This window comes from Mirounga angustirostris, unplaced genomic scaffold (genome assembly GCF_029215605.1).
Source record: "Mirounga angustirostris isolate CCGP_5_RB_7025 unplaced genomic scaffold, mMirAng1.0.hap1 SCAF_8, whole genome shotgun sequence".
In the NCBI taxonomy this organism is placed as follows: domain Eukaryota; kingdom Metazoa; phylum Chordata; class Mammalia; order Carnivora; family Phocidae; genus Mirounga; species Mirounga angustirostris.
The window spans coordinates 118,089,757-118,105,072 of record NW_026991716.1 but is presented as its reverse complement, the minus strand read 5'-3'; the positions used below and the strand labels follow the sequence as shown (position 1 = coordinate 118,105,072).

Here is a 15,316-nt window from a genome sequence, read left to right as displayed (position 1 = left end):
AAATTTCCACTTTCATAGGTCATAAATAAGAAATGAGGTTTTTCTATTTAGCTTCACATTCAGGATGACTATTTAAAATGACTCCGTGCAGTAGGACTTGGGATTTCGTTCGTGTGGAGTCTCCAGGCCAGCTCACCCCTCCCGGTGCCTCCTCTTTCCACAGATGTGCACTGGGAACTACACATTTGTCCCTTACATGATCACTCCACATAACAAGGTCTACTGTTGTGATAGCAGCTTCATGAAGGGGTTGACAGAGCTCATGCAACCGAACTTCGAGCTGCTTCTTGGACCCATTTGCTTACCTCTTGTGGATCGTTTCATCCAACTTCTGAAGGTGGCACAAGCAAGTTCTAGGTAAAGTTGAATAATGCCGTTTGATGATGATAATGGAGTGCTGTTCTATATCCTTTATTTGTGCATCTTATCGGATGTTTCTTAGATATAGCACACAGCCAAGAACCAGAAAAATAAAAGTATGATATATTCTAAGTAGATAAAAGAGATGCCACATAGTTCACTGTATTCACAAGAGAACAACTTGAGATCAGAAAGGGGGAAAAAGAAGACTGCTAACTACATTATAGTAATGGTACAAAAATAGTGTCAGAATAAATATCCACAGACTTTTACTATAAGAGCAAGAATTTTGCCAGAATTGCTGATGGCATGATTATATTTTAGTTAAGAAAAACCATTTATGGTAATGTGATGATGCTGAGTCAGAAAGTGAAGGCTATATTTTGTTCAAATCAGAGGCATCCCTGATTTATTTGGAACAATTTCTACTCGAAACAGTAAAATGAAAAATAAAGTTTTGGCGTTTCAAGTGGTACATGGTAGGTTCTTGGAAAATTCATTAAGATGCAGGATCTTTACCTAAGTCTTTCTAAAGCAAAGCAGAGTGTTAAACATATATATATAGGACTCCCAAATTTCTTAATAATGCAAGATCTATGAGGTGTTCATTCTAGGCATCCTGTGAATTGAAAGTTACAAATGCTGCAAATGTCATTTGTTTCCTTATACAATCATTGCTTTTCTTTGAAATCCTTTCTAGTATTAACTCTTTGAAATGTGTTTTCTCACCAGCCAGTATTTCCGGGAATCTATACTCAATGATATCAGGAAAGCTCGAAATTTATACACTGGTAAAGAATTGGCAGCTGAATTGGCAAGAATTCGGCAACGAGTAGATAATATTGAAGTCTTGACAGCAGATATTGTCATAAACCTCTTACTTTCCTACAGAGATATCCAGGTGAGAAGATGCTTAAAGGAAACTCTTCATCATGTAGCATGTTGAAGAAATAAGGGAGAGTTAGCGTCAAATTTCAATTAGCTGAGAGGTCATTCATGCCACTACATGTAATTTTTTTAATTGACTTTTCTAAGCTCTTCATCCTGAGAATCTATGATGAATGAAAAAGACTCCTATGAGTTAGCCATCCGTGATTGTGTAATGAAGTACTTGTATGGTAAAGGTCTGACTTTTTCCTCCAGAAGAACAAGAAGAAAAATCTGTGTGCATAGCTAACCTGGGGACAATCTCTTCTATTTTGTTAGCCTCAGACACACCTGTCAGCCAATAAATGAAAGCTGTGTTGTGGCAACTAGCAGAAATGGGGGGGAGGGGGGCTGCTTTCTGAACAAAGCTCTTACTCCTTGGACTTCTGTTGCTTGAAATTGATAGTGCTAGATCTGACTAGCCAGGAGCAAGAAATATGCAACTGATTAATTATAAAAATAACTTTTTAAAACACACCAATATGCCATTTAATTTTATTGACATGTCTTAAATTTTCTAAAATAAGGTAAACAGAACGAAATCCTCTCTGAGTTGGAGATTTGCTATTAGATTTTTATATAGTAAAATCTAAATGACTTCTAGTTTTTTATTCCCAGCCTTTCAGGCCCAAGTAAAGCTTCATGAGAACAACAGAAATTGACATACATGTAGAGGTGTGGTACTTCAGATCCCAAGACTAGGGGAGCTTGAAATGACATCATCTTATCACTTATAACAGAAGTTCAGTCATTTGCTGCATGGCCTTGATATTTTGAAAATCATTTCTTTGAAAATAATTGATAGGACACTGTATGCCAGGAATCTGGCTCCATGGAGAAGTAAACCACCCATAGTTAGACAATAGAGGATTATCATGCTAGATGGTGAACTGTTTGGGGGTCATTTGTGGTGACTCTGTATTTTAAGGTTTTTATCTATATAATCCAAATTTCTTATTTAAGAAAAAACAATTTCTTTTTGGTTTTAGATTCTTGAAAGTATTCCATGGATCCTACTTCTCTTTTTAACACCCTTCTCGGATTCAAATATCTGGTTGTCAGAAGTCATCTCATTGTCAGAACTTTCTCCTAGTAGTTTAATTCTGTGTTATTCTCCTCTTGTTTGAAAGGACTATGATTCTATTGTGAAGCTGGTAGAGACGTTAGAAAAGCTGCCAACCTTTGATTTGGCTTCCCATCACCATGTGAAGTTTCATTATGCATTTGCACTGAATAGGTAAGAAGGAAAATTTCTGTCCACAGTATGCTAACAGACTATTTTGTAACCTGCATTTTCTTCCTAGGGTATTTTTTTGCCATAGCATTGAAGCCATTCCCTATTAGAATGTAATATTAATATTTCTACTTCAACCGTATAAAATATAGGAAGCATATACATTGGTTTTTTTATTTTTTTTGTCAGTAAAAAAAAAAGCCCTTACAGTTTGTATATTTAAATTCTCTTTCGTTTTGTTTTGTTTTAATTTATTTTTTATTATGTTATGTTAGTCACCATACAGTACATCATTAGTTTTTGATGTAATGTTCAATGATTCATTATTTGCATATAACACCAAGTGCTTATTACAACGCGTGCTCTCCTTAATACCCATCACCCGCTACCCCATCCCCCCCATCCCCCTCCCCTCTGAAACCCTCAGTTTGTCTCCAGGAGTCCATAGTCTCTCATGGTTTGTCATCCTCTCTGATTTCAGTTTTCCCTTCCTTCCCCTAATGTCCTCCATGTTATTCCTTAAATTCTTAAAGTTCTTTTTTTCTCTGGGTTTGTTTTTACTATTTATACTTGTTTAGAATTTTTTTAAGTTGCACAAATATGATGTTATTTTTAGGCAAATATGCTCAACCCCAAATGGTTATTTACTTAAAAATTTACAAATTAGGGGGTCGCCTGGGTGGCTCAGTTCGTTAAGTGTCCGATTCTTGGTTTTGGCTGGGGTCATGATCTCGGGGTCATGGGATCAAGCCCCACATCAGGCTCTGTGCTGAGCGCAGAGTCTGCTTAAGACTCCCTCTCCTTCTCTCCCTCTGCCCCTTCCCCCCCCCACTCTCTCTCTCTGTCTCCTATAAATAAATAAATCTTTTTAAAAAATTTACTAAGTAGGGTAAGGGTAATTATGTCTAGATGAACATATTCCTGGTAACCAGAGAATATTTTCATTTTCACTGCTCTGAACATATCTAATTATAATCAGAACTCCACTGGGCACATTTTAGGGCATGTATCCATGAATCTGCTAAGACCCGCTTGAAGGCTGCTACTTCCAGTCCTGCCTCTGGGCCTTCTGTCTACATCATGGCACATACCTCAGTGCCACATCTTACCCAGAGTCACCACAGGCACCAGCCATGCTCTGGCCACAGAGAGGCCCAAAGCACTGAGCTGTCCAAAGCTTGTTAGTTGTGCTGCTCTCTTCCATGGTGGGAGTTGAATATATATGTAGTTACTACAACTGAAGAGAATGAGTAAAAGAGAAAGGGAGAGACATCATGTCTCTGGGCCACATGCTGTGTGTCACTTAAGGCTTGATTATTTTACAGATGAGGAAGCCAAAGCTTGGAGACATTGAATACCTTTTCTTCAAGGCCCATAGTTAGCAAGTCATAAAACTGAGGCTCAAACCCAGATCTGTTGGATACTGATGTCTGTGCTCTTCATCACTAGGTTCTCCTGCCTCTGTCTGCAAAAAAAAAAGTCAGCATGCTATTCAACCAGAGATTGTTTCTTCCCTTCTTTATCCACCCAAACTGTAGGACTTGCTAACTGTATCAATAAGTGTAGAATGAAAATATGTTCCATTTCCCCATTTATTAAACATCTTTTTCTTTAGATTTGACAGAGTGAGATGAGACCTCCAGGGATTACCAGCTCCAACTGGCTCTCAAATAAATCTTTCTTGAAAGATGGAATGGAATATGTTCTTTTTTGAAATGAAAACTGAAAGTCTATAGAGCCGCTTATATTTTTCTTTGTGTTTTGTCTTTACCTTTCCTAAAATACAATATGATGAATTGATAAGCATATTTGTATGAAGGGTTATTATAAACTCAAGGTACTTAGGACAAAGTGCAAAAAGGAATTTCGTAGGCAGATATATTTAAAGTCATAGAGGAGAAGAGAAATAACTTTTTGTAGCAGCTTTATTGAAATATAATTCATATATCACACAATTCACCCATTTAAGATATACAATTTTTTTTTAAAGATTTTATTTATTTATTTATATGACAGAGAGAGACAGCGAGAACAGGAACACAAGCAGGGGGAGTGGGGGAGGGAGAAGCAGGCTTCCCGCTGAGCAGGGAGCCCGATGTGGGACTCGATCCCAGGACCCTGGGATCATGACCTGAGCCGAAGGCAGATGCTTAACGACTGAGCCACCCAGGCGCCCTAAGATATACAATTTAATGGTTTTTAATATAGTAACAGAATTGTATGACCATCAACACAATAAATATAACATTTTCATCTCCCTAAAAGGAAACCCATTAGCAGTCATTCTCCCTTTCCCCCCCCCCCCAAATCTCCCAGACCTAGGCAACTGCTCATCTACTTTTGGTCTCTAGATTTGCCTATTCTGGACATTTCATATAAATGGAATCATATTATATGTAATCTTTTGTGACTGGTTTCTTTCACTTAGCATAATGTTCTTAAGACTGAAGAAATAATTTTTAAGAGAATTTTTTTAAAGATTTTATTTATTTATTCGTCAGAGAGTGAGAGAGAGAGAGAGGGAGTACAGGTGAGCAAGCACAAGCAGGGGGAGCAGCAGGCAGAGGGAGAAGCAGGCTCCCTGCTGAGCAAGGAGCCCGATGCGGGGCTCAATCCCAGGATCCTGGGATCATGACCTGAGCTGAAGGCAGATGCTTAACCGACTGAGCCACCCAGGCATCCCTTTAAGAGAATTTTTATCTGGTTTTGACAATGATCTACACATACTTGCTATTTTAAAATGATCTACATAAAGTATCTTCCTTAGATCATCAACTGGTCACAGGTGGACTTTAGGCAACTCTTGGGTTAAAGTTGGTTTGTTGGTATTGTCTGTGACTAAGTCTGTACAGTGTTTGGAGCAAAAGCCACTGAAACCTAAAGTCAGGGTTTGGTACTTGTCTGGATTAGTCAACTGCCCCATTTAAGGCCACAGACTGCATTCCTGATCCTACTCCATGCCCTTGAACCTATGAACCGTGAAAGTATGGACTATGAAATTAGGACTGTATAGATGGGTAAATGCAAATCTATCACCGTCATCAGGAAAGCAGCTCAGAAGTGATCCTTGTTAGACCCAGTAGACGTGCGATAGATTGAAAAGACAAAGAGGCTTAGGACAGAGCTTTAGAGGGGACTCTCAAAATCTTATGGTTGTCTTTATCCTGCCAAACTTCACTAATGTGAATCAATATATCAAGTAGAGTTTTAAAAAGATAATTGGCCTACATTGCTTCTATAATCTATCTTGAAACAATGATATTTTTTCTCCTCCAACCTTAGGAGAAATCTCCCTGGAGATAGAGAAAAAGCTCTTGATGTTATGATCCCGCTGGTGCAAAGTGAAGGGCAGGTTGCTTCAGATATGTATTGCCTAGTTGGTCGAATCTACAAAGACATGTTTTTGGACTCTAATTTCCTGGACACTGAGAGTAGAGACCATGGAGCTTCTTGGTAAGTATATCAGATAAGACACTTACTTGATAAATCCATGACATGAAAAAAATGGTTTGCAAATGGGAGTGTTAAAGTATTGTTATCCTTTAGATTGTGTATTATGAAATAAATCTTAGAATTTATAGCTTCAGTAAACAATTTTGATGAAATTCATTTGATATGGCAGAGTAAATTGGGGTAAGTTGGATGAAAAGATAATTCGAGAAAGTAACATTTTAAAAGATATTTTAAAATATATAGAATATAGTAACAAAAATATTTTGTGGAGAATTTATAAAAATTGATAGACATGAAAGAATACTAGAATGTGTGAAAAAGTATACCAAATTTGTGGATGAGAGGACTTACTATTTTAAAGATGTTAATTCTCATCAACAGGGCTTTCATGTGACTTGACAAATTGATTCTAAAATTTATTTGAAAAAAACAAAGGGCCAAGAAAAGGCAAAGCAATCTTGGAGAACAAAGTGGAAGGACTTGCTCTCCCAGATAACAAGACCTACTATAAAGATGTAATAATTAAGGTATTACAGTATGCGTGTAGGTATAGACAAACACTGGAACAGAAGAGAGAGACTGGAACAGAAGAGAGAGCCTGGAACAGATTGAGATATTTATGAGACTAGATTTATGACAGTGCACTTCATGAATCAGAGTGGAAAGGGTGGACTCTTCAGGAATGGGACTGGGAAAATCTGTTCATCTGCTCATAAAAATAAAATGAAATTGGATTTCTGCTTTAAGCCATGTACAAGAAATGAAATCCAAGTGAATTAAAAACCAAAATATTTTTTAAATACCTTAGAAAAAAACTTTTGGAATAAAATATACAAGCTGACCTTGGGATAGGAAAGAATTTCTTAGACAAGGCTTAAAAATACCATGAATCATAGAAAGAAAAGATGAGGAAATGAGAGCACATCGAGATTTGCTTCTGTTCGTCAAGGTTCTGCCTTTTGGAAATGGCAGAGTGGATTCTGTTGCACAGCTACTCCTGCCAATTGTAATAATTATACACTTTGGAAAAACACTTAAGAAGGAAAACGGTTTGGAAGCATTGGCGAGTGACTAAAAGTAGTCAGAAACTGGAGAGGTTTTGATTCTTAGATGAAGGGTACCACACTGGATAAGAGATCCACATTTAAATGGGTTTTCCCTCGGGGGGCATTCCCTGATCAGCAGGACCACAGGACAGATAGAACTCCAGAAGAAAACCAGAGTCTTAATGGTCAGAGGGGTCAGTGTGAGGCTGCCAGAGTGCCTGGAAATTGAGTGCGATACCCCCTACATAAAGGAGCCACAGAGAGAGAGCCTCAAAATCTGTGTATAAACTCTTGTTCAATTCTCAGCTAACCCCTGACATGTGTGAGTTTTACCCTAGGAGCCCAGGTGGAAAATAGTAGCCAGAAGTCTTAAGAGAGCTGAACAGAAATTTCAGCAGCTGCCCAGTGTAGGAGAGACAGACTTTGGAATTTGAAACTGAAGTTAGAGGGGCTTCATGAGCAATCCGAGTTTTCCACTGAAACTCCAGAAGGGCCACAGCGTAGGAATAAAAAACTACATCCCAGGACTAAAGAAGTGCACTAAAAATTCAGAGCAAATCCGATACAGAGCCACCCTAATAAAACCTAAAGCCAAGTCCCCACATGATCAAGGTAAACCACCAACAGTTTATTTGCCTGTTAGAATAAGACTGAATACTCATAAGAGGAGTATAACAGAATCCAAACTCTACAACATATCATCTAAAGTGTCTAATACACCGTTAGAAACTACTAGATTTATAAAAAAAAATAGTTAAGTGTGACAATATCAATTGTTGGCAAAGTTGTTAGAGGAAAGGGAGCCTCTCCTGGTTGTGGTAGAAATTTTTATGACCACTTAAAGATTTTGGTATTATCAAGGAAGGTTGACAGCTAGCCTGTCCTATATCCAGCATATCTACTCCTACTTATATACTCTAGAGAAAGTCTTTTGATATTATTAATTATGTTATGTTAGTCACCATACAGTAGAGAAATTCTTGAAGTTCCTCTGTATAAAACTTTTGACATGCAAAAAAAAAAATCTTTAAAAAAAGTTGAGCAAAATCAGCAAATGGCAGAAAGATACATGGAGTACAGTATCATTTATGGAAACTTTAAAAAGCAATCATACACCTCTAGTAATGGTATGGATGCATGAATGCACATCATAAATTCTCAATTCAGTATAATGGTTACCAATGGGGATGAAGGAGTAGAAGAGAGTGATTCACATGCAGCTGCAAGACTATTTAAAACATTGCATTTCTTAAGCTGAGTAGTGGGTATGTGGGAGTGTTGCTTATATTATTTTTCTGTCTTTCTTAATATTCCTAAACTATTCCCTAATTGAAAATATATACATTAAAGGAGGTTGGCTTACCTCAGGAGTTCCTCAGTGATAGCCATAAAATCTTTTAAGTTGTGAAACAGAAATCTTAACTTTGCAAAATCTTATATCATTTTAGCAGTTGAACCAGGGACTGAAATTGGGATAATGGGTTATAACCAGGAAGGAAAACCTGGGGACAGTAATTTCCTGGATCCTCATGGAAAACTTTGGTTTGGACTTTTAAATTTGTATTGTAAATTTTTAGTATGAGCCAGAGAGTTTTACAGTTTCCCTTAACTAAGTTTTTTTTTTTTTTCTGCTGTTACAAAAGAGGAATATAGCTATGCAGCCTTTGAATTACCAGAAGATTTACACTTTAAGAAAATTCTTAGTTGGGGGTGCCTGGGTGGCTCAGTCGTTAAGCATCTGCCTTCGGCTCAGGTCATGATCCCAGGGTCCTGGGATCAAGCCCCGCATCGGGCTCCCTGCTCCGTGGGAAGCCTGCTTCCCCCTCTCCCCCTCCCCCTGCTTGTGTTCTGTCTCTCACTGTGTCTCTCTCTGTCAAATAAATAAATAAAATCTTAAAAAAAAAATTCTTAGTTGTAGGAGAATTAGAATCTGACCCTTGGAAACATTGTGCCAGTATAAATGCTTTGATAAGGTAGTGATAATGAAATGCCTAGGTAATCTTCACAAGCCTAAGTTTCATGGTCAGTGAATTAAAATGGAAAACATCTCCTATGAAGTTAGTGTGCATGATGCACAGGAATAAAATAAAGCATTTCCCTATTTGAAAATCAAACAGTTTAGACTACTGAGAGCTTTCAAGGTCACATAAAGTTCAGTTAAGGAACAGAGTTTTTTCCAGTGTGTTTTTGTTTTAACTCTCTATACTTCCAGATTCTGGCTTCTTTTTTATGGTTCTCCTTTAGCTGAAGACTATTAACTGTCTCTCAAAAGAGCTTTGTGTTTCAAGGTCTTCAGGTCAAATTGAAGATGTCAGAAATTCTTATGATTTCATTTTAAGCTGTCCATTAATTTTCTAGTAAGAGCAGGGAAGGCTGTTAGAGATCAAAGCCTTTTAACGGTAGGGTCCCTAGGAGTTGATCTTGTGTCACTCACAGACTTATTTGGTATTAAAAGAGTGTCACTTTTACTGTAGATTACCTATCCATAACCTGCCATTACTGTCATGTATATTCATACATCCATTTGTCCTAAGGATGGATAAGAAGTCCCCCCCTCCCTTTTTAAGTAGGGTTTTTTTTCATGCCCTCACACTTGTAAAGCTTCTTCGGTATTTCTTAATGTTTTGATCCAGCTCCCACAGTGCTGCAGACACACTCATTCATGTTGGTGTGTTGGCATTGTCCCTAACCTCCCTTTCTGTTCGAGCTGAGAAATGAAAAGCACATTGTCAAGGTGCTGACACAAGAGGGTGTTCCTGAGGTTATGAGACATCCTGCCAGATTTACCCAAGATTATGTATGTCCTGAGTCATGGGTCCCACAGGGATGTTTCCACTGACTTTGTCTGAGCCGTGTAACTCCCTGAGTTTTCACTTGTCAAATGCTGGTGCGAGGCCAAGGGGAGGGATGTCATGGCAGGTAGTCAGTCCCTCAGGCCTCTTTCCGTGGACATTTCCCATGGCCTGGGTCATTTTTTGTTGGCTTGCAGAGACAGTGATGTACTGACCACGGACGGTTTAAGGATAGGAACTTTCCCTCAAGAGTATAAGAGCCCCAAGCCGTTGTGATTTCAGTGGCTCATCAAGCTCTTTCTTGCAATTCCCCATTTTAACACCTTTGATGAGTTCAGGGTTCTGCTCCATGTCAGAGGGAGAAAGCGTTGCACTCCTCTGAGCATCGAATCCGGTGCGGGCATTGTGGCAAGGCACCATTTTACACCTGCGCACATCTGTTTTCTGAGAGCTTTGCCTAGGGGGTCAGAGTACAAAAATAGGAAGTAAGAGAAAAGTTTATGGTTTAGATATTTTTTTAAGTTTGCAGAATTGTGATACGTTGTTAGAACAATTCTTTTTTTCTCTTCTGTTAGAACAAACTTTTGTTGTTGAATCTTATCTGGGACAGAGGCTGGGTGGTTTGAATGAATGCATCCTGCTGATTTAAGTATAAAAAAGGACTAGTTCTCTGACATTTACTGTTTTTTATTGTCACTTCCTTTGTTATTTTTGTCCATTGAAGCTCTTGAGGCTGGGTAAAATAATGCTATTTTTTCTGTACTTAAATTTCTATAATCCAACTTAAGGTAGGAAAAAACACCTTTTTGACCTTTATGGAATTAAACTGAGTTTAGCTTTTAGTCATGAAGAGGTTGTCGCTTTTTATGATAGCCGTTCAACGTAAAGTTAAGTCTAAGAGAAAACAGTCATGGTGTCGGTCATAGGCTCTGGTTAGAGGATGTTTGGGGCTGCGAGAGGATATCACACGAGATGAGACAGTGACGCTGGGCAGATACTCAGCTTTCAAAGTAGGAAATATTATGACCCCAAAGCCTAGACTCACATCCTTAAAAGAGGCCACAGAGTTTGTGAAATGACAGACTTAACTAGAATGGCCCAAGGAAATACTATGTACCATGACTTGGAGAGCCATGGAAAATTCATTGCGAAGATTATCTCCGCGATTCCTTTGTTAACCTAATCCAACAAAGAAGTAACCATGAAATAGTCATGCTGAATTCACATGCAGAGTGGCTTACTTGGAGCATTTTGTTATGTGCAGTATTTGTTCAATTGGTGGAAATAATTACCAATCCCTTAAACTTCAGAGTCGACACAAGGTTTCTGTGTATGCTGTTAACTGTTGCAGACTTAGAAGCACCTTGTAAAGAAAGCAAGGCTGACCCTTTTTTCCTCCCATTTTTACAAGCAAGGCCATTGAAACTCGAAGAACTTAAGTGAATTTTTTTGACATCCTGTTATTAATAAAAATCTCAAATCCAATTTTTCAGAGTCAGTGTTGTTTTTACTACATCCTAGGCTCTCTTTCCTAGAATTTCCAGGAGCAGACCTTTCCGGGAATGTCTGTACTGTTTTGTGGAAGAGGACTTTTGGGAGACTGATATGAGATAAATATTGAGTCAACACTTGGAGTCAGTGTGATCTTAGGCAAGATAACCTTTAGGAAATTCCATTTTCTTACTTAAAAAATAAGAATAATACTTACCTGCAGGAATTAGGAAGCTCTTAGCATCTTATAAGTAGCAGAATACCTTACTCCGATGGGCTTCAACAATAACACAATGAATTGAAGTCCAGAAGTGAGGCTGGGTCTGCAGTAGGTTGAGTCAGCAGCTTAAAAATGTTGGCTGAGTTCTATTCCCTCGTTATTGCTGTTGGTGGCTCTGTCCTCTGGCTGGCTTTCTTAGGGTTGCAAAGTGGCCACGGCCATTCCAGGCATCAATCCAACTTAGCTACACCAAGGTCTGGAGAGGAAAGGAGGCCATCTTTTTCTTAGAACTGGGAAAGCAGGCTCATAAAAACCTACCCCAGACTTTCCTTACATTTCTTTACGCTTCTAGTATTCCATCGTCAGCCCAATACTACACAAATCACTGGGAAGGAGGACAGGATTGTTACAACTCCAACTGGCTTAGACTTACTGTTTTTGGAGGAATAAATGCTCTGTTGTGAGAATTAAAAGAAACAACATATGTTAAAGTCCTGGTTTTAGTAGGCATCTAGTGCTATAGCTTTAGTGTAGAATATGTGAAAATAGTTTGTATTTCTTTATATATTGTTATGTTTATCCGTGTTCAACATGGACACTAACTAAATTAAGTTTCCCTTTTCCTAAAATATTCCTAAGGGTTTTCTTTCTCTTCTTTCTGCATCTAGCTGAACATTTAGCTGATGAGGGAAAAATTGCAGAGTCTGTATACTTTTTACAGGGGCCTTATTTAAATTTCACATGTCAGAGCTTTTGTGGGGTCACATGGGATAGGCCGTGCTTGTTTGAAATCATACTTGGTTTTAGACATGATGGTATTCTCATTCTTTTTTTTTTTTTTAAGATTTTATTTATTTGACAGAGAGAGACACAGTGAGAGAGGGAACACAAGCAGGGGGAGTGGGAGAGGGAGAAGCAGCCTCCCGCTGAGCAGGGAGCCCGATGTGGGGCTCAATCCCAGGACCCTGGGACCATGACCTGAGCTGAAGGCAGGCGCTTAACGACGGAGCCACCCAGGCTCCCCAGTATTCTCATTCTTTTTTTTTTTTTTTTTAAGATTTTATTTATTTATTTGAGAGAGAGAGAGAATGAGAGAGAGCACATGAGAGGGGGGAGGGTCAGAGGGAGAAGCAGACTCCCTGCTGAGCAGGGAGCCCGATGCGGGACTCGATCCAGGGACTCCAGGATCATGACCTGAGCCGAAGGCAGTCGCTCAACCAACTGAGCCACCCAGGCGCCCCCCAGTATTCTCATTCTTAAGGGGAGATATGAAGTCATTTTCAGAACTTTGACAGGAGATTAAGTACCTGTACAGTATTAGTGTAAGCATGTCTCCTGTTGTAATGCCAAAAAAGATCCATACCCAGGAAATTGAAAGCATTAAGCCTGTTTTTAGCATTAATATGTTCGTTTTTCCATAGTAACTTGAGAAAGGACAGATAGCTTTGCCTTATCAAATAATTTTCTTTTACGTCAGTGACAGTGTTATTCAAACAGTAATGTGTGCCTAATAACTACTTAGTCTTTACATTATTAATGGGGTTTGCTTTACTTTGGGAGAGTTATGTAACAAGCCAATTGACATACAAATAGAGACCAATGACTATTTTCCATTTGGCAAATTAGCCTTTTTTTCTTTTTCTTGGCTTCAAGTTATCTTTCTCTGTGTTCTCTCCATTTCCACTACCTTCTGTGCCCCCCCCACCCGAGTCTTACGTCACCATCATTCCACTGACATCATTTTTGGTCAGTCCTTTATTGTGTCTGTTAGGTGAGTTTCCAAATTTTAGATGATTTTTTTTAGAACTCAAAGCCTGAAGAGTTCGTAGTAACTCAACATGACCCCTAGCTCATATATATCCAGATGTAGATGGTTCCTAAGGGACCAACAGCTCTAGGATGACCTGGAGACCCGGGTAGAACATACAGTGTGCCCACAGTTGCTTTATAAGCAAGCACCCTGGTAAATTGATTGCACGCCTTGACCTTGCTTTAATGTCACATCCAGCAAATGATAGATTGGATGAAGCTCTGTTATGGCCTGACCAAGTTGAAATCCAGGAATGGTAATATTCAGGATGTCCCTGTGGAGGTTCCTAATTGCAGCTAACAAGTACTGAGCACCTAAGGAGGGCAACTAAAGCTTGCTTTATGTAACTCAGTTGTCAGAGGGTTGAGTGAGAAAACTTGATGTTTGCCAAGCATTATGCTGAAAGGAAGGAGAATGTGAAAGAATGGGGTCATTTCACTCACCGAATGAAAGCAATCGTTTCCAAGCCTGGCTGAACATCACAGTTGTTTGTGGAGTTTTTCAACTATGTGGATGGAGAGTTCTTTGCCCCTGGAGATTCTGCTTAGTGAGTCCATGTTGTTGACTAGATTAACCACAATTGATAATATGCTTATTCTCTTTTTAGTAAAGGTTTAGGTTTTCTCCATATTTTGTTGTTACTCCCTTCCTCCTAAATCTTTACTGTTCTTCACATCCTTAAAGATAAAGTTTAAACTCCTGACCCCACTTTTACCTGCCCTTTAGAGCTTTCCCAAATGTGTCTCCTCCCATCTTCCCAGCCTTCTTAGAATATGGGTTTTACATTTTAATTTGAGAGAATTGGCAATTATTGGAAGGGTAAGTTTAGATTGGTCATAAACATGTGAACACAATTCACTTTCAAGAGCGATCAAATAAGTACACGTTAAAATCCCAAGCTATGCTTTCTTGTTGTTATCAATTGGCAAAGATGAAAAGAGATGAGAATACTTTATTTTGGCATGAATGCAATGGAAAGGTCTCTCTCCTACACTGCTCTTAGGAAAGTGAATGAATTGGTAAGACCTTGCTGGGAAGCAATTTGACATTATGCATCAAGAGCCTTGAAATAATTCATGTTCTTTAATCCAGTTATGTCCTTTGGAAACTATCCTAAAGAAACAGCAGATATGGAAAGAAAGGTGTGTTTGCAACAATGTTTACTACCTGAATTTTATGGTAACAAAAAATTGGAAGAAATCTAAATGTCCAACATTTGGGGAAAATGTTAAGTGAAGGATAACCTCCCCATGTGATGGAATATCATTCATTCAAAATTGTGGGGATGGGCTTTGGTGGTAAAAATATAGGTACCGTAAAACTTACCATTTTAACTGTTTGAAGAGTATAGTTCAGTAGCATTAAGTACATTCACATTGCTGTGCAACCATCACCACTCTCCACCCACAACACTTCTCATCTTACAAAACTCAAACTCTATACCCATTAGACAACTTCCCATTTTCCCCTCTTCTCAGCCCCTGGCAACCACCATTCTACTCTGTCTCTATGAATCTGACTCCTCTAGGTATTTCATATAGGTGGAATCAAATGGTATTTGTCTTTTTTGCAACTGGCTTGTTTCACTTACCATAATGTTCTCAAGGTCCATCCATGTTGTAACATGTGTCAAAATTTTCTTTTTTAAGGCTGAGTAATACTCTATCTTATGTATACACCATATTCTATTTATCCATTCATCCGTTGATGGACCTCTGTCTTGTTTTCACCTTTTGGGCCATTGTGAATAATGCTGCTATGAACATTGGTGTACAAATATCTGCATTTCCTGCTTTCAGTTCTTTTGGGTATATACCCAGAAGAAACTGGTGGTTTAAAAAAAAAATTTTTGATAGTAACATGCGTCATGCTATCCAATCAAAATTTAAAAACAGATTATAAAAATAACATGATTCTCTTTATTTGGAAAAAAAAAAGTCAATGAAGAGGAAAAGGACTGGAAGAAGATAGTTAGAATTTGGG

At 38.5% G+C, this 15,316-nt stretch overlaps 1 protein-coding gene across 2 annotated transcripts in view; it reads left to right on the top strand.

Annotated features, from left to right (window-relative positions):
• MAP3K5 (mitogen-activated protein kinase kinase kinase 5) overlaps positions 1-15,316 on the top strand; it is a 194,524-nt gene that overhangs the window by 73,628 nt on the left and 105,580 nt on the right. For both annotated transcript variants that reach the window (XM_045865609.2, XM_064598140.1), the window contains 4 exons: positions 164-357; positions 1,093-1,261; positions 2,418-2,524; positions 5,804-5,974. In XM_045865609.2, coding sequence (XP_045721565.1) covers positions 164-357; positions 1,093-1,261; positions 2,418-2,524; positions 5,804-5,974 — 641 coding nt within the window. The remainder of the gene's footprint in view (positions 1-163; positions 358-1,092; positions 1,262-2,417; positions 2,525-5,803; positions 5,975-15,316) is intronic.